General features: G+C 44.9%; 1 protein-coding gene across 2 annotated transcripts in view; it reads left to right on the plus strand.

Annotated features, from left to right (window-relative positions):
* Nucleotides 1-27051, plus strand: part of LOC105487511 (1-acylglycerol-3-phosphate O-acyltransferase 4) — a 145524-nt gene that overhangs the window by 29177 nt on the left and 89296 nt on the right. For both annotated transcript variants that reach the window (XM_071095942.1, XM_011750973.2), the window contains exon 2: nucleotides 15462-15728. In XM_071095942.1, the coding sequence (XP_070952043.1) occupies nucleotides 15551-15728 (178 nt within the window). In that variant the 5' untranslated portion in view covers nucleotides 15462-15550. The remainder of the gene's footprint in view (nucleotides 1-15461; nucleotides 15729-27051) is intronic.

Here is a 27051-nt window from a genome sequence, read left to right on the forward strand (position 1 = left end):
GGTGCGCCGAGATTGTGCCATTGCACTCCTGCCTAGGCAACAAAAGCGAAACTCCATCTCAAAAAAAAAAAAAAAAAAAAATCCCTGTACCTGTGCTCAGAAGTCTAATGCAATGTTAGTATACAGCTAGAACTTAAATATGAATCAATGAATTTTAAACTGAATGAATGAACGGGTAGCTCCTTGGGTGGGAACCTAATGAATGAATAGACTTTTCAATGGATGAATGAATGTATGCATGAATTAAACAACTCTGTCCTGGATTCTGCTTAAAAATTGGACAGAACCTCACCACTTCTCCAAGCATCTTTTCCTCCTGAGCTTGATGACTGAAGTAAGAAAAGAGAGAGAAGGCCCTGAGACATGTTTGATCACTGCTGCTGCTAGTTAAACTTTTCGAGGAATAGCCAGTCTGTAATGTCCTCAAAAGCATCCTTCATATCCAAGTACTTCAATATTCTTGTGGCCATTTTTCAGAGCTATCTAGAAACAAGGATACGGCAAGTCAACTTATTTTGGGCACTCGAAGCCAGCAATTCTGTCTTCAATAAATGATTCATGTCAGAAAAGCATTTAAGTGCATTTGTTTTCTAATAACTCTCTCTTCAGGTCCATTATGCATGAATCAAGTTGGGGAAGGTGCCTGGGTTCATTTGGCATCCTTTATGAAAATCAAAGAAATGAGAGATTTAAAATCTAGCCATATTGATTGTCCCGCTTTCATCGCACTCCTTACGAGAAACTAGGATTGGCAATGACAGGATCTCCAAGAACTCAAGGATCAAGGGCACTTCACAGACAGTGAGGAGAGGGAAGGGCCCACCGAAGAGAAAAGAGCCTGCTTTCTGGTATCTGAAATGCAGAAGAAAATGAACGGCCCCTTGCTTATATCCCCCTAAACTGCTCCCCTGAGCGGTCCCTCGCTGAACCACCCCACTAAAAGTGAGCTCCTGTGGCCACAATAGAGGCAGCCGAGTGCCTCCTCTGAGCTCTACTCCTGGTAAGCCCTCTAGGGTGCTTAAGGCCATGTTAGTTTCCATTTATCGGAAGCACTGTGGTTAAAGACACATGCACAGGTGGCTCCATTTCCCATTTTTCTCAACCATAAAATTGGGACTGATATCCGATGCCTAAGCATCTGCCCTGCAGAAGGCTTCCACATCCATCACCTCCTGCAATCTCCCACCACCCCTGTGGGGCCGGCGTGTATGTCAGTATGACCTATTGACAAAGGAGGAAGCTGAGCACGGCAGAGGTGACGTGATGAGGATCGATGATCGAGAATCACACTCAGGTCCCCTGACTCTAAATACTGGGTACCTCCCCTGCTGCATTTATTCCACCATGAATACAGTCGCAATTTCTAGGTTCCCAAGGAGGTTTCTACCCTGGTTGGCATAGGCCAGTGCAAAATGAGTTGCCAGTTGGTGCACCGCTTGCTAGTAGGCATGTGTGTGAAATTAAGTTAGCATTTGCAGGAGAGTTCTCATGCCCATGTGCTTTTGCTACGTGGCCTTTGGCTCTGGTTGCTATCACTTCGCATCTTCTTGGTTTTCTGAGATATCCTGTCTCTGACACTGGGACTCCCCAGGCCTGGGGTTTTGGCCCATCTCTCTATGGTTGGTGACCTTCACTGATTAGGAGCTTTGCTCAGGGGGCCAAAGACAGTGTTTCATCCTAGGCTAAGTGCTGGAAGGCGTCACTCTTACTGGAGCAGTTGACCCAGACAGAGTAGGTGGGCTAGGCCAGACCAAAGGGAGAGATGTGTGCAACCTTATCGGCTTTACTGGATCGGAGATGTCAGAGAACGCGGTTCGCTATCTCTGTTCGGTGGTTCAGTATTATTATCCCCATCGTTTCCTAGCCTGTCTGCTCACACAGCATCAAAATGTGAGTTTGGAGCCAACTTAAAGGCTGTAGAGTGCTGAAATACTGAAAAGATGATGCTTGTAACCCTTTTCCCAATGGTTATTAAACATGAAAATACTAAATGATAAAATAAGCTTAAGGAAACTGCCAACGTTGTAAATTTCACCATAAGTCTTAGGTTGAAAGGCTTTTTATTATTGTTTTTGTTGTATTTTGAAATATTAAAGATCAGATTTTATTAAAAAGTCTTCTTTGGTGCCATGATTTGCTGGTGACACAGGAACGTGCTGTCTGCACTGGTGTCAGCCCCATCCTCACCTCTGCCCGGAAGAGCTCCTGCTTCTTTGCAGGAGGCAGAAGCACTGTTACCTACCTGTTCTTTGCGTTTTCTGTATTTGTTAGAATCGTGTCCTCAGCTCCTCGCTGTAAGTCTGTTTGAGATCAGGAAAACACAGGTACATTCGAAGAGCACCAAAGTGATGAGGGTCTTGGTCTTCTCAATACCAGTTTTTATTTCCCTTCCACACGGTGGAAACAAGGCCTACATCAAATATGCAACTCATTTCTTCAGTGAGATTTATGTAGGGAATTGACAGTTAACCTGTTATTAGGAAGACAGCTTCAAAACCAATGACTTTGAACTCTCTTCCTCTGGGCTGGGAATAAGGACATAATCATTTCATTAAAACTTGTGAGTGGGCTTTGAGGGTCTTAGGAGTCACTTCAGCTCAGGGTCACCCTGGAGATGAGTGGATGTCAGGATAAAAATGTCCACCTGAGGAAAATCTTACTGAAATAAACAAATGGATCGTGAGAGCCACAGTGGAGAAGTGAGTAAGAAAAGCTGGTGATGTTTGGGGGCCAGGGAGAAGGGGTCAAGGGAGGAGGAGACTGGTCAGCCCAGGAGGGAGGCAGGGACTTCGACGGAGAGTTCTTCATGCAGCCATTGTGCTGGGTGCTTTCTGTGCATTCCTGTGTGTAATTGTCACAGCACCGTGGGAGGCAGGGAATTTTACCTCCGTTAGCAGATGCAGACCTGGAGGCTCAGAGAGCATAAGCTACTGACCCAAGATTGCACAGCTAGGAAACAGGGCCTCTCCTGCAGGCTCTGGCCACCCAGCCTTGTGGTGGGCCATGTGCGCAGGATGGCCGAGGCTCTGATGTGAGCTGCCAGTCCTGACCACGTTGCCTTGGTGACGGTGGGGGTAGAGTGGGAGGTGGTTTAGGTGCTGAATAAAGCTCTCTCTTTTTGTTTTTAGTGCCGGCTGGAGATGCCAGCCACCTCACGCCTGCTTCTGCTGGTCCAGGGCCGGGTCTTGGGCCATTTCCCCACTTTGGTAACCCCAAGGGGAGAGCAGCCCCTTCAGTGTCCCCAGCTCCTGTGTCGTTCCAGCCCTCACAGGCTTAGTATTGAGCTGACAGCCACAGCCACGTGGCAGCAATGACGATGATGAAATTGACAATTTCAACATGCATCCTGCCTTCTTTCCATGTTTGAAAAGGTTTCATTATTTTTTTTTAATTAAAAAAATTTTTTTTGAGACAGAGTCTGGCTCTGTCGCCCAGGCTGGAGTGCAGTGGTGCAATCTTCACTTACTGCAACCTCCACCTCCTGGGTTCAATCAATTCTCCTGCCTCAGCCTCCCGAGTAGCTGGGATTACAGGCACGTGCCCCCACACCCGGCTAATTTTTGTGTTCTTAGTAGAGATGGAGTTTCACCATGTTGTCCAGGCTGGCCTCGATTTCCTAACCTCAGGTGATCCACCCACCTCGGCCTTCCAAAGTGCTGGGATGACAGATGTGAGCCACTGCGCCCGGCCAAGGTTTCCTTATTAACCAGAATATAATTTTGTGGATGTTTTCTCTGTTTGGAAGATTAATTTTTCTCATTTCATTTCAGCTTGGGGTTTTATCACATTGGATTTTTCATTAGGAATTGATAGAATTTTTTGGAGACTTTCACAGACTGAGCATAATTTTAAAATATGCCTCTGCTGAGCGTCGTTGAAAATAGCTCACACACCCTCAGTTGTTGGAAATGCATCTAGCCAGCTGGCACCTTCAGAATGTGTACCTACTCTGAGGTCTGTGCCCTCCAGCCCCCCGAGGCTGTGGGTGAGCTGGATGGGGTTTGGAGGTTGTGGCCTTCTATTTGGAGAACAGGTGCCACTGAGGCTCCCCAGGCTGACTGTGAAAGGGAAGTCGCTTAAATACTCACGACCACTCCAACAGTCAGAAACAAGACCATGGACTGAAATCCCAGGCGTCCCGGAAGGCTGAAGTTCATGAAGTCTAGCACGTTGGGCTTCTTGTCTTATAAGAAGCATTAAGAGTGGTTAAAAGCATGAGATTGGCCCAGGCTGGATCCCCACAGTTACTCACCATTAGCCCTTTACACTTCACCTCCTCTAACTAAACCGTGGTTTTTGCATCTATAATATAGAATGGCAATACCTTCCATAGTGGGTTTTGGTGAGAACTAATGGGATAATATATGCTAAACATTTTTATACTGATGCTGCAGCACTGGTTATAATTCAGAAGCCCTGTGAGGTTTAACTGTAAACATTTTTGGCCAGGTGCTGTGACTCACACCTGTAATCCCAGCACTTTGGGAGGCCGAGGCAGGCAGATCACTTGAGGTCAGGAGCTCAAGACCAGCCTGGCCAACATGGTGAAGCCCCATCTCTACCAAAATTACAAAAATTAGTCAAGCATGATAGTGTGTGCCTGTAGTCCCAGCTACTTGGGAGACTGAGGCAGGAGAATTGCTTGAACCCAGGAGGCGGAGGTTGCAGTGAGCTGAGAGCGCGCCACTGCACTCCAGCCTGGGCGACAGAGGGAGACTCCATCTCAAAAACAAACGAACAAAAACAAAAACTTTTTTTTTTTTTTTTTTTTTTTTGAGATGGAATCTCGCTCTGTCGCCCAGGCTGGAGTGCAGTGGCCGGATCTCAGCTCACTGCAAGCTCCGCCTCCCAGGTTCACGCCATTCTCCTGCCTCAGCCTCCCGAATAGCTGGGACTACAGGTGCCCGCCACCTCGCCCGGCTAGTTTTTTGTATTTTTTAGTAGAGACGGGGTTTCGTCGTGTTAGCTAGGATGGTCTCGATCTCCTGACCTGGTGATCCGCCCGTCTCGGCCTCCCAGAGTGCTGGGATTACAGGCTTGAGCCACTGCGCCCGGCCAACATTTTCATCTCATAGCAGTTAAAGCTACAGAAAGCCTTAGAGAATACTTAGTTTAATTTCCTTCTGCCTTATTTCTTCTCATGACAGAGTAAGTTCCTGAGGTTTTCCATCTGTGTTTGCTTAAGTTTAGCTTTCTGTGAACTAGGTATAAGAGCTCTTGCCAATTTGTTTTTCTCTCACAAGCTACTCAGAACCAACTATTAAATATAAACTTAGAAGCATCACTTTTCCATAGACCTGAGTTTTTATCATGTAACAGTGGGGCTTTGAAGAGGGACTAAAGGTTATTTATTAGAGGACATAATGTGATTTACAGTTTCTTCAGAGTTTGGTTTGTTTTAACAGACATCATGTACTGGACAAAGGACTATTCTATGAAATTTTAAAATACGTGAATTTTGTATAGGCTTCTGCCATACCACCAGATGATGATAATTTTTTTTTTTTTTTTGAGACAGAGTTTTGCTCTTGTTGCCCAGGCTGGAGTCCAATGGCGTGATCTTGGCTCAGTGCAACCTCCACCTCCCGGGTTCAAGCAATTCTCCTGCCGCAGCCTCCCAAGTAGCTGGGATTACGGGTGCCCGCCACCACACCCAGCTAAGTTTTGTATTTTTAGTAGAGACAGGGATTTCACCATGTTGGCCAGGCTGTTCTTGAACTCCTGACCTCATGATCCACCCACCTTGGCCTCCCAAAGTGCTGGGATTACAAGTGTGAGCCACTGCACCTGGCCAATGATGATTATTTTTTAATTGAGGACTATTTTCCTTAGAGCTCGTCCCAAAGACAGTTAAATCCAGTCTAGAATACTTTCTCTCCTGTTTTGTTTTAGGAATTAGGCCAACCGAACTCCAAGGGACTCAAAACTGAACCCAGCCTTGTTTGCCAGGAGTGAGAACTGAGCACCTTCCTCAGGCCTGCACAAGTTAGTTGCCACCGTTGTAGAGACTTTGGCCACATTCATCTGACCTGAAGGAGTGCTGGCGATCTGAATGTAGTGTGTGCTGGACACCAGCTCCCTCATTTCTCCTGGGATTGTAGCCACTCCCCTTTCCTCTGTCGGCACCGCAGTCCGTGGGGATTCTGTGTCCTGGAGACCAAAATATTGGTTCAGAAACAGAATCTGCCAGCTGTCCCCACTTCTTTAGCTGTGCTGCTGTCTTTGCCAATCCCTGAGGTTTTTATTTTCTTTTATTCATCTGGTTAACCTGGGCCACTTGGGAATCTTCTCTGTAGATGGGAGTTGGAGAAGAGCGGCAGAGCTGGATCCCTTAATCACTGTTGAGGAAGACTGCACTGGCATAGAGGGAAAAGTTGCCTTGGGAGGGCATCCATGTGTTTGGCTTGGAAGGGATATTGGAGTGTACCTTGTCAGTTTCTTCCTAAGGATCAAGATGCTGAAGCTGTAGTTTTGAACCCAGCCCAGGCTTCCAGGTGGACAGACTTGTGTGTGTGTGTGTGTGTGTGTGTGTGTGTGTGTGAGTGTGTACACAAAGATAACTGCTGTTAGTGTTTTGGTAAGGCTTTCTTTTCTTCCGTCTTTTTTTAGAGTTGTGATTATTTTTTCCACATGATTTTGTATCCTGTCACTTAATATCATAGTGAAAATGTATTCATTTTACTACAAACCTATTTTAGTGACACTTCACCTATTCCATTTGGTGGGTCTTCCATAATTCAGTTTTTTGTTTCCTTATGTTGTAAATACAAATTGTTTCTAATTTTTGGTGTTGGAAACGGTAGTGGTTGAGTATCTTTATACGTAGGGAATTTTCTGAAAGTTAATTTTGTCCTTAAGATAGTCGGAAATTGTTTACTATTAAGTGGTATGAAGCTGTTTAAGGTCCTTATATGTGTGTGAAATTGCTTACTAAAAAGATGGATTTGTACTCACACTGAGGCTAGGCGTCCCATTCTACCTCATCTCTGTAGAATGGAGTATTATCATTAAAAACAAAAAGCTTAGTTTGGAATGTAAAAAGTAGTATAAAAGAATTTGCATTCATTTCTTTGATCTCTTTTTGTATGTTCTGGATTTTGAGGTCAAAAGAGCTTCAATAAGGTGTTTAGATTTTAATGATGATGCTAAATTGGGCAGGAGCATTATTTCAGCAGTTCTTCTTGGACTGATGTCTTTGGAAGAAAGAAAGTTTTGCCTTTTCTACAACCCTCACCTGGTTGAGTGCTGCAATGTGAATATATATTAAGAACAAACACATAAACACCTTTTAAGTCCAGATTGTGGCAGAGTTAATCCCATTTCAGGTTTAGCCTGTCTTCCTGAGTTTGACTGAGGTTCATGCTTATTTCATAGCTTCCGAATTTTGAATAAGACAGAATATGAAGTCTTAACTAAGGTTATCCTGTTGCCTAATGTAATGCATTAAACTGACAGCTCTCTGTGTTTAGAGAAGGATGCGGTTTGGATTCTTTCATGGGGAAATTCTGAGTTTTCTTTCATTTGCTTATGTTTTCACCAACATAGGCTGGGCAGCATATGGTACCATCTGCCTTACACCATACATAACTCACTTCAGGAGTCCCGTCGACCAAACGCTATGCTGGAGTGTATGTGCCTGGCTGTCTGTGTCTGTAGAACTTCATGGTAGAAATTGTACCTGAGAAATTCGGTGCTAGAGTGAGCGAGTTTGTCTCGTTTGCACTTTAACATATTTTTATGTGTATTGATTAGTCCATTCTCACACAGCTAATAAAGACATACTCGAGACTGGGTAATTGATAAACGAAAGAGGTTTAATTGACTCACAGTTCTGCGGGGCTGGAGAGGCCTCAGGAAACTTACAATCATGGCAGAAGGGGAAGCAAACACAACCTCCTTCACATGATGACAGGAAGGAGAAGTGCCAAGCAAAAGGGTAAAAAGCCCCTTATAAAACCATCAGATCTTATGAGAACTCACTATCACGAGAACAGCATCAGGGTAACCACTCCCGTGATTAAGTTACCTCCCACTGGGTCCCTCCCACAACACGTGGAGATTATGGGAACTACAATTCAAGGTAAGATTTGGGTGGAGACACAGCCAAACCCTATCATCTCATCTCCATCCCACGCTTTGGGAAGATTACATAGTTAAGGAAGGTGAAGTACACGTGAGTGTTTGTGACTACATTATTTCCCATTTCTGAGTCACTAGCAAAAAAGTATAGGTTAGAATGAAAACATCTGGGGAAGGATGCTTTAACACATTACAGGTAAATTAAAGACAATGTCTTGATCTAGATATGTAGAGAAGGAAAACTGAGTTGATGACCATCTCATTGGCTTTCCCAGGAGAGACGAAGTCATCTATCTTAGATGCTCCTTCTTTGTCTTCTTGCAAATGATAGAAAAATCCCCCATTACTTGGGTGCTCCCTGTTGCAGGCATCCTGGCAAGTGTTTCAAATGCTTTACTATACTTGATCCTTACAACCACCTCATGCTGAAGTTTATTGTTCTGATTTTACACGTGAGGAAAGTGAGGGCCAAGTAAGTTAATCAACTTCCATAGCTGTAAAGTGGCCAAGCCTGGATTTGTAGCCAGACTGCCTGACTCTCAGTGCCCTCTCCACAGCGGAAGCTCCAACAACTATGCTGCATTGCCCCCCCGACCCCTGTCTCTCTCTCTCTCTCTCTCTCTCACACACACACACACACACACACACACACACACACACAGCAGTGCTTGGTTTCCAGGTGGTCTCGCGTTGCCTGCACATTTCAGAATTTCTCTTGTCTGGTGCTTTGGATGATCACCTTTCTGCTCACTTTAATAGAGCATGTCAACCCTGTGGTCCTTCCTCAAGTTGGCAAGCAGTGTACCTTTTCTCCCTCAGAGACTTGCAAGTATCTCACCTTTGTGGCATATGCCCATCATCCGCCCATACCTAACCTTCACGGGGGCTGGGAAATGGAATCTGTCCAGTTCTGTGCCCAGAATGGGGTGGATTTCATTCTCATCATAAAAAAGAATGATAAAACACAGAGAAGAAAAGGAAATCAGCCATAATCCTTCTGCCAACATTTAGCCACTATTAATAGATAGTTATAGATATAGTAACAGAGGTAGGTATGAATGACATATATGCACACATTATTATTTTACAGTTAAGAATTATACTTCTTTGTGAACTTTTCTCACTCAGTGTATTCTAATATTCTCTAAAGGTCTATACCAGCTGACTTATCCGCTTTAGTACACTGTTGGCTTATAGTCAACATCCCCTGTGTATTTAACCCCCTTTGTCTCTCCCATCCTTATATGAATGACTCAGTTTTTACGTCCAAGTGGTGCTGAAGGAGACTCCTTCTGGTATTTAGTAAGAAGCCGTGCTAATGTTAATGACGGTTACCTACTTTCTCAAACAGCCATGAGCTCCTTTCACACAGACTCATAGCCAACACTTTTTCAATATGTGCCCTTGAGGACTGCCAGAGACTTTGCCAAATGATTGGCTAAATTCAGTATCTACTAATCTACCAGTGGCCTGGGAAATAAAGGTAATTTGAATTAGATTATGTCTCCTTGAATCTGTTATGATTCCTAGTGACAGCTGCTTTTTGTCTATGTTTTAAATGCTGGTGCCGTCATTTTCAGGTGATGTATATTGAGCTCATGGGTCAGGTGCTGCCTTCTGGAAAATTCCGATAATGTATCCAGATAGGGTTTCCTGGCATTTTTCCTATTCTCTATGATGTAAAAATGTCTTTGTGTTTCCACAATCCCTTTTGCATGTTGCCTTAGTTCACTAGGTTGTAGTTTGTCTGGGACTCGTTATCTCGAGAGAAGCCTCCCCCTGCCTTTTATTTATTTTTGTTTGAGATGGAGTCTTACTCTGTCGCCCAAGCTGGAGTTGCAGTGGCACTATCTTGGCTCAGTGCAACCTCTGCCTCCCAGGGTTTGTTTTTTTTTTTTTTTTTTTTTTTTTTTTTTTTTTTGAGACGGAGTCTCGCTCTGTCGCCCAGGCTGGAGTGCAGTGGCACGATCTAGGCTCACTGCAAGCTCCACCTCCCAGGTTCATGCCATTCTCCTGCCTCAGTCTCCTGAGTAGCTGGGACTACAGGCACCCGCCACCACGCCCAGCTAATTTTTTGTATTTTTAGTAGAGACGGGGTTTCACCATGTTAGCCAGGATGGTCTCGATCTCCTGACCTTGTGATCCGCCCACCTCGGCCTCCCAAAATGCTGGGATTACAGGCGTGAGCCACCGCGCCCTGCCAGCCTCCCAGGTTTAAGTGATTCTCCTGCCTCAGCCTCCCGAGTAGCTGGGATTACAGGTACCCACCACCACGTCCACCAATTTTTTTTTTTTTTTTTTGTATTTTTAGTGGAGATGGGGTTTTACCATGTTGGCCAGGCTCATTTTGAACTCCTGACCTCAAGTGATCTGCCTACCTTGTCCTCCCAAAGTGCTAGGATTACAGGTGTGAGCCCCTGCTCCTGGCCTCCTGCTGACTTTTAATGCATGCTTTAAGCCCTCATCGGGTCATTTGTCTGCCCCCAGAGGTAACTGTGCCGGCTTCTGTAGCCAGATTTCATTGTGTGAACTTGTTGAAAGGGAATTCCCAGTAGGATTTGGCCTCCTGCACTCCCATCCCTAGGGTCTTTCAAGGTCATGGGGTGAATCTCAGGAAAAAGTAAAGCTTAAACGCTGCTTCTGAGCTCACTGATGGGAAAACACCTGCTGTTTCATTTCATAAGTACCAAAACCCAGAAAAAGGCAATACATCATCTTTGCTTTGTCAGGCACATGAGTTCATCATTTTTGGCCTTGATAGTAAGAAGCATCTTCTTTTTTTTTCACAGAAATATGGCATAGCAGCAGTTTCCTAATTCTCTGTTGATTCAGAAACTCCATGAGTACCGCTCTGATATGCTCAGAAACAGCATAAGTTCTTTGTCATATCCTCGCCTCATATAATAAGCTACTGAAGTGGATTTGCTGGAAAGGCTCTTTCTGTCACATTGTAGGTACTTGCAAAGCTAAAAGGGAAATAGGCAAAGTATTTTTGAAATGTTTCTCTCCAGCTATTTTCATCGCTGGCCAGATATTTATACCATCTTTCTTCAGCATGACATGAAATTGGCTAATTGCCACATTAGAAGAGAAAGTGCTGTTTTATTCAGGATGGGAAAGACGCTGGTATGGTTTGTATCTGTGTCCCTGCCCAAATCTCACGGTGAATTTGTAATCCCCAGCGCTGGAGGTGGGACCTGGTGGGAGGTGATTGGATCACGGGGGTGGAGTTCTCATGAATGGTTTAGCATCGCCCCGCCTTGGTACTGTATAATGAGTGAGTTCTCTTGAGATCTGGGTGTTTAAAAGTGTGTGGCACCTCCCCCATCTCTCTGTCTCGCTCTTCCTCCTGCCATGTAAGATGTCCACTCCCCCTTTGCCTTCCACCATGAGTAAAAGCTTCCTGAGGCCTCCCCAGAAGCAGAAGCTGCTGTGCTTCCTGTACAGCCTGCAGAACCATAAGCCAATGAAACCTCTTTTCTTTACAAATTGTCCAGTCTCAGGTATTTCTTTATAGCAGTGGGAGAATGGACTAATCCAGATGGGTCCTCAAAACGTCTATCTGGAATGAACTTAAGACCTATGTCACACGTTTGTCCTCCAGACACGCCCCGACATAATTCAGCCGTGTTTCTTTTAATACTCAGCCCTCATTCTAAAGTCAGTTAAATTATTTAACACCTCACAACACTTCTGGTTCTTCTTCAGAGGATGCCTTGACTAATTCTTGTTTTGGCGTTTGCATATAAATTTGAGAATCTGCGTAAGTTTCACAAAATCAAAAAGCAATAGCCTCCCTGGGATTTTGATTAGACTCTGTTGTCCTTTTTTTTTTTATTTTTTATTTTTATTTTTATTTTTATTTTGAGACGGAGTCTCGCTCTGTCACCCAGGCTGGAGTGCAGTGGCGCGATCTCAGCTCACTGCAAGCTCCGCCTCCCGGGTTCAGGCCATTCTCCTGCCTCAGCCTCCCGAGTAGCTGGCACTACAGGCGCCCGCCACCAAGCCCGGCTAATTTTTTTTGTATTTTTAGTAGAGACGGGGTTTCACCATGTTAGCCAGGATGGTCTCGATCTCCTGACCTCGTGATCTGCCCGCCTCGGCCTCCCAAAGTGCTGGGATTACAGGTGTGAGCCACTGCGCCCGGCCAGGCTCTGTTGTCCCTTTTTACTGATAGAAAAACTGAGGTGCAGAATAGTTAATGTGCCCAAAACAGGGTTCCAATACACAACCAAGAAGAGAGAGAGCAGAGCCGCAAACTCGGGCAATGGAGCTCTCAAGCCCACATGCAACCACCACACACCAGGCCAGGAAACGGGCCTTGAGGACAGAAGTGGAGCTGCAACTTAAGACCCCAAACACACCAAGCCTTGTCTGATTTCTCTTTAGGCTCCTCTGCTTGGGTTCCTCTTCACCAGTTGCCATGTGAGACTCTGGTTCATGCATTACTAGTGAGGGTTTTACCGGAGGGCGTATGGTAAAATTTCAATTTACCCTGAAATCTTACAAGGAAAAAAAGAATTCTTTATTTTTCTTCCTAATGCCCTAATATTAAACTGGACACTGAGGAAGGCAGTGTTTAATCCCCTGCATTTCCGATGTCAGCTGGCTTCCTTTTCATAGTGTAGAATTGTCAAAACAAAGGATTTGTCAAGTAATTTACAAACGCTAGGCCCCAGAAACCAGTGAAAACTGGAGCTTGGCCTGACCAGATTGTCTTGACGCCATTAGTGGCTAATCCGGGGGAAAATGGGCAAATTGCATGAATATTCAACATCAAACTGTTACTGCTGCCAAACTGCAAACCCATGTAAACCCCTCCTATTTACGTGGCTCCCAAAGTCAAGTGCACTGAGTGGGGGCTGCCAGCTTAACGCCTATTCCTCAGTGGGAGCCTGGGAGTGTTGAAACTCAGTACGGAGCTTTCCAGCCTGGAAATGTCTGTGGAAGTGCTGTCTGCGAAGGCCAGAGATGTGATGATTCAGACCCTGCAGGGCCTGGATTTGTGCCAGAGAGTGGAGCTTCTGGGGCCTAGAGAATGGGATGTCTCAGTGGAGTAAAGATGATTTCAGAGAAGTCAGGCCAAAAGCTTCTTCCCATTTCCTTTCTATCAGAAATGTATAGGAATCTTGCAGGAATGCAGCCTGCCTTCCAGATAGTTCCAGTAAATGCAAACATGCCTCCCTGTGATCTCCGTATGCCTGAAACCGTCCTCAGAGCCAACCTGCATGGCCCAGGAGTGACTGCACTAAAAGCTGTGCTGTCTTCTGCCCTTGGGGTAATTTCTGGGCTGCTCTGCAAAAGGGAGTTCTGAGCCCAAAATACTCCTGACACGTGCAGGAGAAAGAGCTCAGAGTTAAAACTGACCCCCAAGATCAGCTACCGATTGTGGCAAGTGTAGGCAGTTGCCCAACCTCACCATTGCCTCAGTTTCTTATTCTGAAAAATGGGATGATAAGAATACTCATCTTGTGGGATTCATAGGAGCCTTAAAATGAGATCATATGTGTGAAACTCTTACAGAAGCCTCTCAATTTATGATGGGATTACATCCCGATAAATCCATTGCAAATTGAAAATATTGTAGGTCAAAAAGGCATTGCATCACCCGTCAAACATCATTGTCTAGCCTAGCTTGCCTTAAATGTGCTCAGCACATGTACGTCAGCCTACGGTTAGGCCAAATCATCTTACACAAAGCCTAATTTATAATAAAGTGCTGAATAGCCCCTGTAATTTATTGAATACTGTACTGAAAGTGAAAAACAGAAGAGTTGTATGACCTTGAATTAAAATTTCTCTGAATGGATATTGCTTTTACACCATCGTAAAGCTGGGAATTTTCAGTGGAAGCGTAAGTCGAGGACCATCTGTATACAGATTGTTCATTATTAATAAAGATTGTAACCATTTTAGGGCCTCTCCACTATTATTATTAGAAAGTTGTAACATTAGACATCTTCCTGGGGTTGTCTGCAAGGCTCTTCTGCTTCCAGGACAAGCGAGTCCACTGCTCTCAGCTTTCCTTTTCATCAGAGTATTTGAAACTCCTGCCCTTTTCCTCAAAGGAAACCGTTTATTTCCCAAACTGTAAAGTCATTTCATTATTCTGTTTTGAGCTGGAGGCTGATTAGAGGACTTGTGAGTCTAACTGTGTGTGTGTGTTGAGTTTCTTTCTGATTTCAGAACCCTTAAGGATGTGTGTGTGTGTGTGTGTGTCTGTGTGTGTGTGTGTGTCTGTGTGTGTGTGTGTGTGGTGTGTGTGTGGTGTGTGTGTGTGTCTGTGTGTGTGTGTGTCTGTGTGTGTGTGTGGTGTGTGTGGTGTGTGTGTGTGTCTGTGTGTGTGTGTGTCTGTGTGTGTGTGTGGTGTGTGTGTGTCTGTGTGTGTGTGTGGTGTGTGTGTGTGTCTGTGTGTGTGTGTCTGTGTGTGTGTGTGGTGTGTGTGTGTCTGTGTGTGTGTGTGTGGTGTGTGTGTCTGTGTGTGTGTGTGTCTCTGTGTGTGTGTGTGTGGTGTGTGTGTGTGTGTCTGTGTGTGTGTGTGTGGTGTGTGTGTGTGTCTGTGTGTGTGTGTGGTGTGTGTGTGGTGTGTGTGTGTGTCTGTGTGTGTGTGACCAGGGTGTGGTGGGGGTAGTTTTCGTACCTTCATAGTTATTTGTATTTACTGATATCCTCAAAATTGAGCCCTTGTCTACCTTCGCTAAATCATTCTACAAATATTTTTTAAAATTAAGCTCCCACCCTGTGCCAGTGATGGCCCTCATGTGCTGGAGAAACAGTGGTGGTTTTCAAGTAAATGCCTCCCTAGTCCTGGGTGCTTGAGAGGTGGCACCCACTCTGGGTGTGTCCTCGTCCTTGTCCAGGGCAGGCTTGACTTCAGGGCAGTCCTGCTGGAAGTGAGGGGTGAGCGGGGATCTGGAGGAGGTGAATGAGAGAAGGGAGATGGCATGGGGCTGGGGGTGAGAGAATGGGGCTCAGGCCGCGATGGCAGCAGGAGGGGAAGCTGGATTTGTGGCCTGTCCTGTGGGCAGCCATCACTCAAGTGGGACCCAGGGCCCCGTGGCTGGCTCAGCTACTGCCCAGCTGGGAAGCGGTGAACCCTGGCCGAGTGGCTCCACCTTCCAGGCCTCAATTTCCTCATCTGTAATCAAAGTACCAACCTCAGAGGATATTGGGAGAATGAAAGGAAGGATTATTGTTAAAGGGCTTAGACTATGCTCGACAGGAAGTAAGCACTACATCAGTGTTGGCAAAATAAAGATAAATCAACTAACTCACAATGAGTTTAACCTCAAGTGTATATTTTTCTTTTCAGAGCACTTTTTTTTCTGACTCTAAAAGCACATTGTGTTTTTGCTAACATTTCCTATTTGTTTGTGTTTTAGACGCCTTCCTGAGTCCTGGATCTTTCTTCCTTCTGGAAATCTTTGACTGTGGGTATTGATTTATTTCTGAATAAGAGCGTCCACACATCATGGACCTCGCGGGACTGCTGAAGTCTCAGTTCCTGTGCCACCTGGTCTTCTGCTACGTCTTCATTGCCTCGGGGCTAATCATCAACACCGTTCAGCTCTTCACTCTCCTCCTCTGGCCAATTAACAAGCAGCTTTTCCGGAAGATCAACTGCAGACTGTCCTATTGCATCTCAAGCCGTAAGATACTTAAGATTCTATATTTTCGTCTTTATTGTGGATGTGTGAATCAGAATTATGGCTCTTGATATGGATTCACTAGGCTTTCATTGTGTGCTGAGCTGTTTTTTTGTTTTGCTTTTGTTTGTTTTAGGTTTGAAATGGCTATTTTGTTCTCAATCCCCCAAAATTATTTTTTGAATGAATAATGCCAGTAGCTCAAAATTCAACAGCCACAGACAGGTATATGACGAAAAGTAAATACGCATTCTATTAGTTTCTTTAGTTATCCTCAGAACCAATCAGTATTAATGCTTTCTTAGTTATCCTTATAGGAATAGCATACATACAGCTCTTATACTTGTAAATGCATGTGCATCTTTCTGTGTGTATGTCTATATAAATAGATACATATACATACATATATTTTTTAAAAAACGAGTGGCAGTGTACTATTTGTTTTCTTCCTTGCCTTTTTTCTTCAGCTTTTTATTTTAAGATAATGGATTCACATGAAGCTGTAACAAATAATACTGAGAAATCCTGTACACTCCTTGACCAGTTTCTCCCTATGGTAGCACCTTGCACAACTGAAATAGCATATTCCAACCAGAAAATTGACATTGATACAATTCACAACCCTACTCCTATTTCTCCACTTTTAAGTACACTCACTTGTGTGTGTGTATGTGTCTGTATGTTTGATTATGCTAGGCCATTTCAAACATGACTAATTTGACTGGCCTGAGTTTCAACAATTGAAAAGATGAATGAGTATATTGGGACATCGAGAAATGCATTTTGCTGTTGGTATTGATTAGCCTTAAGCCTATACCTATTCTCAAAAGTAGAGAATGCAGTGTGATATTAATAATGATATATGTAGATGTGAATATATTTCAAAATATGAGCTTTTTAAAAATTTGGCTATTAAATATCATCTATCTAAGATTATGCCAAGAGTCCAAAATTATGATATATTTTTGATACCATTTAAATAAAATGATCAAATTTGAATTTGAATCAAAACAATTCAAGCTATGTATAATTATCCAAGTGGATTACCACTGATCCAGTCTTAGTTGTTAAACTTCAGAATACTAACTTGTAAGGAAAAAAAGTCATAGACATATCCTTATTTATGACTTTTTTCACCAGCTCAGAACTTACAGATATGCCTGATACTATTTCAGATATAGTTTGAGTGCAAGACCTTCCATGTCTCGTATTATAATGCTTTACAGAAATATGTCTTGAAAGTCTTCATAAGATCCTAAGATTGAGTTATCATTGTAAAACAGCAACTTTAGTCTATTTGTCTGTGGCCCGTTGGGTACAACCACCAATTCAATTCAATACGATGCAGTGTACTTTTCCTTGTCATAGACGTCACTTAACAATGGTCTCCTAGTATGTACGCTTCTACGGTGGTATATAAAAAGGAAAAACTTGTCCAAACAGCGCAGAGACAGTAGGAGATGATTTGGACAGGAACTGTAGCTGTTTGAAGAGAGATGAGCTTTTGTAATCAAGGGAAAGGAGATAGTCGACTGAGATTTAAAAGATGTTTATAATTTTAAATGTCTTTTTACCCTCTAGCAGTTGGTCTCTATTTAAGCAGAATTTAAACTTAACAAAGCAATACTGATTACGCTTTTCATTGAAACCTGCATTTATGTGACTCGCATGCACCTATGGAGATTTCAAAATCTGTTAGTTTGCAATGTGAAATCCTGTATGTTTGTACTGCCATAACCCCTACCCAAATTTCAAGTGGATGGTTAAGAATTGCATTTCTCGTTTGGAATTAAGAAATAAGAAACAGGATTTGGAATCAGAGTCCACGAGAGTACCATATTTTTCTTTTGATTGATGGTAAAGACATGCTAAGTTTATGGCAGGATTGTGGAGATATTTTTCCCAGGATGCGTTAGCATATCTGTTTCTGGTGGAAATTAAGATGGGCAACAAATTCAGAAAGCAAGGCAGATTTGTATCCATCACAAATTAATTATTTAGAACAAACTCCAAATAAAACTCAAGAATTAACCATCTGAGACAACTGGCATCTCAATGTGGGTGCAATGAAGGGTGGGCAGTCTAATTTCACTGAAGGACCTAGAAGCACCTCCATCCAGGTATACCCAGTGATGCTCTGTGCCTTCTTCCCCAGAGGAAGCACTTCCATCCAGGTGCACCCCAGCAATGACCTTTGCCTACGTTCCCAGAGGAAGGCTTCCTAGGGCTTTGGGCCAAGCAATAGTAGAAGCATTTTTAAACAATCTGAAATGGGAAGGGAAGATTTCTCCCTCTAGAGGAGCAGACCTGGCTGCTGGGAAAAGAGAATACGGTAGAAAGTGAGGGTGATGATCCTGGGTGGCTCATGGGCACATTATGGTGATAAGCCCGTGCAAACTATCCCCAGGTTTGAGAGAATCCTCGCCAAGATTCTCTGTTTCTGGTATCCCTCTAGGTGCTAGCAGGGCTGTTCTCTTCCTGCTTCCTTTTCCTTGCTCTAGATAATTGACAGACTTCCTCTGTCAATTATTTCACAGTAACCAAGGCCATGTAAGAAGAGTGTTTAGGAAACCTTGCTGGGCCACTGATCAGCCAGAGGAGGAGACAGTTCGCGGCAAATTCAGCAGCTCCACTAGGAGATGACTCTGCAGCGTCTGTGCTGTAACTCTCCTCTGCTTTCCTGTGACTTAAGATAGAAACTGTTCATGCCTTTAATTGTGTCTTCTGGCGTATGAGTCACTCTGAGCTTAGACAGTCATGAGCATTCATCATTTGCAGCTGATTTTCTAAGGAAAAGGCAGAAAAAAACGTTTCCTTGAGACACGGAGCCCTTCCATCTCTGTGTTCGCTTTCGTCTAGCAGAGCTATGTCTTTGCCTCTTATCTCATTAAATATTTGTTAAGAGCTTGGTGTGTTAACAAGTAAGTTCAAAGCGGTTACCAGCCCTGGTGTGGTAAAGCTCTCATGCAAAAGGCCATGCTGATATAAAAGACAAATAGAGACAAAACAAGCAGTAAAGACAGCCTGGGTAACAGCAGGACACACCGAGACACCGAGCAGAGAATTTTATTCTACTGGCAGCAACCAACCTCATGAATAACAAGTTCAAAGTAATATAATCTCGATGGATGATTTTTAGAGGGTTGCTTTGTCTTATTTTTGCCTAGATTTGTAGAAAGGAAAGGCCAAGTCAGGCTGGCTTGGCATGCTGAAGGAGGAAGGGAGGATGGAGCCAGCTTCTTTAAGGTAAAAAGAAGGAAGAAAGTTAGAAGAAGAGGGGTGAAGAGTAGAATTTCATTGCCTTTCCACTAAGCAGGATGTGCCATTTAATCTCTAGGGAAAGGTGGCCAAGACTGGCTTTTTTTCCTTTCTGACATTGTGGATTTCAAAACAAAACAGAAAGATTAGGAGAATCTATTAATGTCAGGGTTAAAAAAAAAAAAAAAAAAAGGCGGGGGTGGGAAGGATTGCCGATGACCTAATTGTCCTGGAAAGGGCCAGTGAAATGAAACACAGTGGGCACTAGCCCCATTCTACAGCCCCCAGCCCTGGTGCTGTGCTTCCAAATTCAGTGTTGATCGTCCCCACCCCGCACCCCCAGCCCCGGTGCCTTGCTTCCAAATTCAGTGTTGCTGTGAACAGGCTTTATGAGCTGGAGCCTGCCACTGAATATTCCTGGACTATGACGCTTATGGTTTTAAACGGCTGTTGGATGCACAGCTACACATCTTCCTTTAATGGGCAAGGCCACATGGTGGCAAGAAGGGAGTGAGAATTTGGAGTGCCAGCCTGCAAAATTACACATTCTGCCTCCCCTGCTACAGGCTCCATCCATTGCCTTTGGTGAGCCACATAAACTCTCTGAGTCCAAATAACAGGGCCAATTACAATGGCCGCTTCAAAATGCAGAATGAGATGCTGTGTCTGAAAGTGCTTTAGAAATTCCTTAAAGTACATTACATTTAGGATGGAAATTGGAATTTGTGTCCATGGAAGGAGGAAGAGTGGGGGCGTTGGCAAGGGGGTCTTGATCTTTCTTCCCATTGGTTCGTTACTTGGACAGGTAACTTCAAAACACTCAGCGACATTTGAAGTAAAGGGGATGGAAGAGTTGACCGGGGTTCTGATCGTGTTCTAATAAAGGGTTTAGAATTTTTGATTTTCCTCTTGGGAAGTTGTTTACTTCCTTTTCACCACCCCCACCACGCCTCACACTTGATGAGTGTTTGCCGCTGTATTTGTAGAAGGTTCGCAAAAGGAGAGTAAGCTCTATGTTGTCTCTTACAACACTACTGCGTGTAGTGGTGACAGTGATATCTGTGTCTCCCTGGCATAATAATAAACATTTGTAACCTACTTCAGGATGTCCAGGTCACTTCAGATTTGCTACTCGAGAAGGGATTTGGCAGTGACGAGGCGGCCTGGCAGAAGTTGGTCTGCTCCTATCTGGAAGGTGGGATCAGGGCCTGGTGACAAGTCAGGAACAGTGGCAGCAAGGGCTGTGCATGCAAGAGGACTGGGAGCTCCGAGTTGCCGGAGAAAGTGCAGAGCAAGTCATGTAGTTACTGGAACCTGTCTAAAATTGACGACCACGGAGAATGGGAGATCTCAACTCTGCTTTCCTGAGAGGAAGCAGATATTCCACCCAGCCAGAGCCTTGGGGCGAAAAGGCAGTCCATCTGGGTTGGGGACTTGTGCTTTTTTAGCCCCTCCTCTGGGCAAGGGTGCCTCAATTTTGAGTCTGTTCATGTGCTTATTGACCAAGGTGTCACCAGGTAGGTTTGAAAACCTAACAAGACAAGCTAGTGGAACAGAGCAGTCTTTGGCACATGAGTCATAACATGAGACCTACTAGAGGCTGGTGTTTCTGAATCTCTGCCCTGAAAGGTGTGCGAGCTGTTGGTTTTGTGTGCTTTCCTGTGTATGCCATTCTAATCCCAGACACTAGCAGACTGATAGGCTTTTCTGCCAGCACTGGAAACTGTCTCCAGGTGTGTGACTGCCAGGCGACCTGCTAGGTGAGGCCTGAATTTGGATTTCCTCCTCCTTATGGACAAAGTACTTTTTGCACATTGGATTATCAAGTTGTAAAACAAAACAAGCTTTCCGTCTTCTCTTCCTTCTTCCTTCTTCTTCCCTGCTTTGCCTAGGAGCTCCCCCGAGGGAAGTCATCTGTCATTCTGATGGCCTCAGGATGATGCTGTGGGTGCTGGGCCAGCACTTTCATTTTGCTGTCATTGCTATATATTAACCCACCATCAGCAGGCTGGGGACACTCCTACCACCTGCAGACCCTCCTGGCCGGCAGCACAGGGAAGGCAAGGTGACCTCTCAGGAGCCTCCGCTATGGTAACTGAGGGCAATCCTGGCCGCATCCATGTGTGATCATCTGCTTTCATTCTATGTGTTAAAAGTTTATACCAAGTGAACCTAGCTCTCCGGCGCTGCCTGGCTGCCTTTCTGACTCTCCGAGAAGTGAGAAAAGACGGAGGGTGGCAGCTTCCTGACGTTTGTTAACTTGGCCAGGCAACAATTGGGTGTGGGCCACCCCCCCGACCCCACAAATGAAAATACAAGGGAAGTCTGCGGTGTCGTCGCTAAGAAAGCTGTTGATCCCCCAAAGAGAGCATCGCTGTGGCTTTTCCAACCACTGCATGACCTTGAGAGAAGCAGTTTGTTCTGCTAACTCTGCAGCCGGCTTCCTCTGTGCCTCTCCTCCCCGCCTGATTAATGACAGGGCTGCTTTTTCTCATTTCAATCTAAGTGGAGTTTTCACTCTTTGAGTTCCAAACAGGTTTTGACTCCTTCACTTGTCCCAGTAGTTAGTTACTCATCTCTAAGATGTCAGAAAGGGAGTGTCCTTGAGTGGCCCCTGTCCTAACCCTTCATATCACTGCCTTCGAGCCTGTCAAAATGTAGCTTTGGGCAGGACCTCCTGACCACCTCTGCCGGGAGGCCACAGCCTCAAATTTGGGTCCCCTTTTGGAAGGTCCAAAGAGTCATCCGTATCAGTTCCCAGATGGTGATCACCTTCCCAGGTAACTGGCGGTGGGTGGACTAGATCCTAAAACAGGTGATCTTGCCCTTCAAAGTAGCTGCACAACCGTGGCTTTGGTGAGTCAAGTCACATGGAAAGGCATTTAAAAGACCCATGACCCATGACAAAGGGAATTTAAAGCCTCTCAGACCCGCCCAGGCCTCCTTCTGCCTGCGGGTGTAAGATTCTAACCCAAAGGCAAAACCCTGCCCCCTGGAATGAGCAAGGGTTCCAGGAGTTTTATCTGCTGGGACAGCCTTGTCCTCTTTTGACCCTGTCACCTGCGGGTACCTTTTACTTCTGACATGTGTCCACGCTGCACAGCTGAAACGGGCAAACACAGCCGGCCTTCACCCGGAGTCGCACACCCTGACGGCTCGGCATCACGAGGTCCCTCCGCCTCCAGCAGTGACGGGCTAGTGGGGATGCTTCCAGAAGCTGACGAAGAGCAACCTTCCTTGTTTTCTTTTCTAGTTCTAAGGGGTGTAACTCCTGGGAGACCTCGGGAAGTGACAGGGAATTGTTATAAATAAAGTTTCAGTGCTGCAAAAGAAAAAGCACTCGAATATAAAATTTTCTTTTTAATTCTCAGCAAGGCAAGTTACTTCTATAGAAGGGTGCGCCCTTATAGATGGAGCAATGGTGAAGGCACACTTGGACCAGGGAGGGGAAGGGGTTCTCATCTCTGACGCACGTGGCCCCTGCTTCTGTGTCCTTCCCCTATTGGCTAGGGTTAGACTGCACAGGCTAAACCGATTCCTATTGGCTAATTTAAAGAGAGTGACAGGGGTGAGTGCTTTGGTGGGAAAAAATGGTTATGACAGAGTAGGTAATCCGAATGAGTCAGGGTGGAGTAGGTAATCCAAATGAGTCAGGGTGGAGTAGGTAATTGGAAGGAGTCAGGGTGGAGCAGGTAATCCAAATGAATCAGGGTGGAGCAGGTAATCGGAAGGAGTCAGGGTGGAGGAGGTAATCGGAAAGAGTCAGGGTGGATAACCGTGCCCAGCTAATTTTTATATTTTTAGTAGGCAGGGTTTCACCATGTTGCCCTGGCTGGTCTTGAACCCCTGACCTCAAGTGGTCCTCCCACCTCGACCTTCCAAAATGCTGGGATTACAGGAATGAGCCACCACACCCGGCTGCAGTCTGGTTGTCTAAAGATCTTATAATCTCTTACAAAACGAGTGCTACCTGCCACATGTTATACTGATCAGCATTAACAGGACAGAACCATCCATCCATCCCATGTTTGGGCATAAATGGACCTTGTTCTGTTTTCTCCTCTCTTAGTAAAGCTTTATGGATAGTACAACAAGCAAACAAACAACCACAAAAGACCATTCTTTATCAAGTTAAAGAATTTAAGTATCTGAATGTACATGATACTGGAATGACAGAAGGAGAAAAATGAAAGAATCACGATCTGTGCAAGCTAAGAGGAAAAACACTTCCTGATTCTGCCTTTTTATTAGCCAGCTAGTATTTATTGAGCACTTGCTGTTCCAGGAACTGTTTTGAGTAGTTAGGCACAGAGAGTTTAAGTGACTTGCCCAGGGCCACACAGGAAGTGGTGGGGCAGAGACTGGGACCAGGAAGTCTTTGAGTGGAGAGCCTTTCACTTTAGCACAACCCAGCCCTGCCCTGCATTCGAGGAGCCAAGCTCTGGAGGTGAGGCCATGTGTCCAGCTGGTCAGTGTAGTGAGTGATGTGCTCTCAAACCTGTGACTTCTGAGGTGCCACTCCATGGGGCTATGGAATAAAAAGAGAAGCACAGTCATTAATGGGCAGCTATTTTCAGCAGCAGTCATTACACTTGCTACATTTGTCATGTGGTGACTATGTATTAAGCATTGTGCTAAACTTTTCCTAGCCATTACCTCATTTACTTAACACCACCACTCTGCGAACAGGCAATTCCCCTGTTAACTGAGGCCTAGCAGTTGGATGACTTGCCTAAGGCTGGACAGTGAGGAGGAGAGCTAGGATTCCAAAATCCATTTTTTCTAACACACTTTGAAATAAGCAAATGTCAAATGCTATGCAAGTTTTTATTTTAACACCCAAGGATGATGTTAAGCAGACATCTGCTAGGATCAAACCTGTGCGTGCTAATTCACTGCAGAATGCCTGTTGCCGCCCAGCAGGCATTCTTTAACAAACATGCACCCAAGCTCAGCCCAGGGGGCCAGGCACTGGGGTCAGCACCTGGAGAACAGAGGTGAGAGGGGTGCAGCTGCTGTCCTCGGTAGGGACCCAGTCTAGTGGAGGAGGCTCGTAGACCCAGCATGGTAGAGCAGTGAGTTGACGGCTAGACTGGAGGTACACAGGGAGTACAGGGAACAGGACAGCCCAGCCATCCTGTGCAGAGCACAGCGACGTCCCTGTGAAGCAGCATCACGAGCCAGGTGCTGAGGAATGAGGGGAATTATGAGATATTGGCAAGACGAAAGGTGGTTCAGTAGGTGGAAGGAGCATATGCTGGCATCACCAAGTGGCTCAATGGGTTTATTCAGGCAGCCAGGCACCCAAAGGAGATGAATCTATCAAATGTCATCATGACCTTGCTGTGTCATGAGGCTGTGCAAATGAATGAGGTCAGAGGAAGCATCCACAGACACCTGCAGGACAGTGGGCATGCATACAGTGGCGCCTAGCAGCAACTTGCAGCCATTGACCCTCTGTCAGTAGATGGGCTCCGAGTATCCATCCCTCAGAAATTTCAATAATTGTGACCATTGGTTTACTTCAGGATTTATTTTTGTCTTGACCTGAACAGTTGTTCAGAATGTGCCTTGAGAAACTATTAATTTGAATTTGAAAAAAAAAAATCTGTCCATGCATAATCTTTTATAGAAAGATGCCCAGCTGGGTCATTATTCCCTTGAACCATTTACTAAATATTATTAAGTAATAACATTTACTTACTTTTTTATTACTAAGTACATACTACTTAGTAATAACATTTACTAAATATTATTAAGTAAAAAATAGCGTAATACAAAACTGTTGGTACATTCGAATGCCAATTTTATAAATATAGACTGGAAGTAAACTTGTCAGAGTGCTGTTTTTAGGAAGTAGAGATGATTTTAGAAAATTGTCTTATTATCTGGATGTCTTATGTTTTACACAATGATCTTGTATTTTATAAACCGGAAAAAATACAAAATGAAACCCAAACACCAAAAAAGGACAAAATAAGGAACAGCTTCTGGAATGAGTAGAAAAGGAAAATATAAAGTGAGCCCACTGTGAAATCAAGTGTGGTGAAATTCATCAGCACCTTTTATTGATTGATGGATGGATTGGCTGCCTCTTCCAGGCCGCGTGTGGCAGAGGACCCGGGACCAGGGATGATGAGGAAGGTGTTTCAGGCTGTGCCTTACAGGACCTGAGCAGAGCATGGTCAACCCTCATTCCAAATACTGTAGTCATTCATGGAAAGGAACTGAGAGGAAAGAGCTGGATGCTTGGTGTCACGGCTGAATCATATCCCTCCAAGATGTTCAAAGCCCAGTGCTTGTGAATGTGAACTTGTTTGGAAACAGTCTTCATAGGTGATCAAGTTAAGATGAGGCCATTAAGGTAGGCCCTAATCCCACAAGCCTGTGTCTTTATAAAAAGGAGAAATGTGGACACAGACAAAGACATGCAGAGAGGAAGACGATGTGAAGATACGAGGACAATGTCCCCCGTAAGCCAAGGAACACCTGGCTCCCAGCAGCTGGGAGAGAGCCGTGACACAGATCCTCCCTCACATGCTCGGAAGGAACCAACCCTGCTAACACCCCGATCTGAGGTTCCTGGAATCCAAACCTCAGACAATCAATTTCTGTTACTTAAATTCCCCAGTCTGTGGTCCTTTGGCAGCCCCAGGAAATGAATCCAGTATGTGTTCTAAGTCTTTTCTTCTACTGTGGCGGTGAAGTCCAATTTCCTGGTAAATGACACATTAATATGGTCTCTATTTCTCTCTCCTCTCCCTTTTCCTCCTTTCTATGTCTCTCACCCCTACCTTTATTTTATTGAAAAGATAGGAAATGAGAGATTATGCAATGAAATACCTTGCTTTTATCCATGGACCAAGCCAAGAAATCCTTTTTCCCACCTCTTAAATCCAGGAACTCAAAGGAGTAAAGTGGGGCTGGTGACATTGGACATGGAGGAAAGTGACAAACTGTATATAAACTGTGTAGGAACCTTACCTGGGGGCAGCTGCCCCGCTCAGGTCCAGCCAGTGGTTGCCATGCTGGAAACCCAGCCCCAAGGGGTGGATTTTCTGCTGACCGGAGGGAAAGCCTCACACGTTTCCTTCCCATGTGTTCCTTGCTCAGCATGTTCATCTGGCGTTTGTGTCATCTCTTTAAATACGCTGTTCTGGGCCAGGTGCGGTGGCTCATGCGTGTAATCTAGCACTTTGGGAGGCCAAGGCTGGTAGATCACCTGAGGTCCAGAGTTTGAGACCAGCCTGACCAACATGGTAAACCCCATCTCTACTAAAAATTAAAAAAAAATTAGCTGGGCGTGGTGGCGGGCGCCTGTAGTCCCAGCTACTCGGGAGACTGAGGCAGGAGAATCGCTTGAACCCGGGAGGCAGAGATTTCAGTGAGCTGAGATCGCACCACTGCACTCCAGCCTGGGTGACGGAGCAAGACTCTGTCTCAAAAATAAAAATAAAATAAGAAATATAAATACGCCGTCTGAGTCTTCAGAATGGCTTTGCACAACCACTGGGAAAGTCTGCGTAGGAAAGATAGGATGAAACTCTGTCTTTCAAACGTAGAGAAAGGCAGAAGGGTGATAGGAGAGGGACACCCGTCACAAATCACATGGGGGCATTGCCTACCCACTTTGCAATATTCGGTTCTGTCTTACTGGCAGCCTCTCTGGCCAAAAAAGACAACAAATCTTTGGTACCTCCACTTGCTCTGCATGAGGAACTGTAAAATGAAGTCATCTCGCCAAGGTCATCCATTCTGTTGTACCATGCGCTTCTAGGGTTTTTAATCTGAAGGATCAAGGAAGCTGTCTGTCTGCCTCTCCAGCTCAGTTTAGACGTAATGTTTTCTCCTCATAGTCACTGTTACACTCTGGCCCAATTCCTAGTCAAATGATTTTATTTAGAATTGGGCTTTTACTTGGCTAAACATTTCCATATGATGCTTATTGCAAAATTAACCCTTCATGCCAACACATTTTCGTTTATTTAGGAGAAAGAAGGAGGTATTGGGAGTGAGGTCTAATGATGACATTAGTGTGTTATTAGCTCAGGTCATCTGGTAATAGTGA

The sequence above is a fragment of the Macaca nemestrina genome, chromosome 5, assembly GCF_043159975.1.
Source record: "Macaca nemestrina isolate mMacNem1 chromosome 5, mMacNem.hap1, whole genome shotgun sequence".
Classification (NCBI taxonomy): domain Eukaryota; kingdom Metazoa; phylum Chordata; class Mammalia; order Primates; family Cercopithecidae; genus Macaca; species Macaca nemestrina.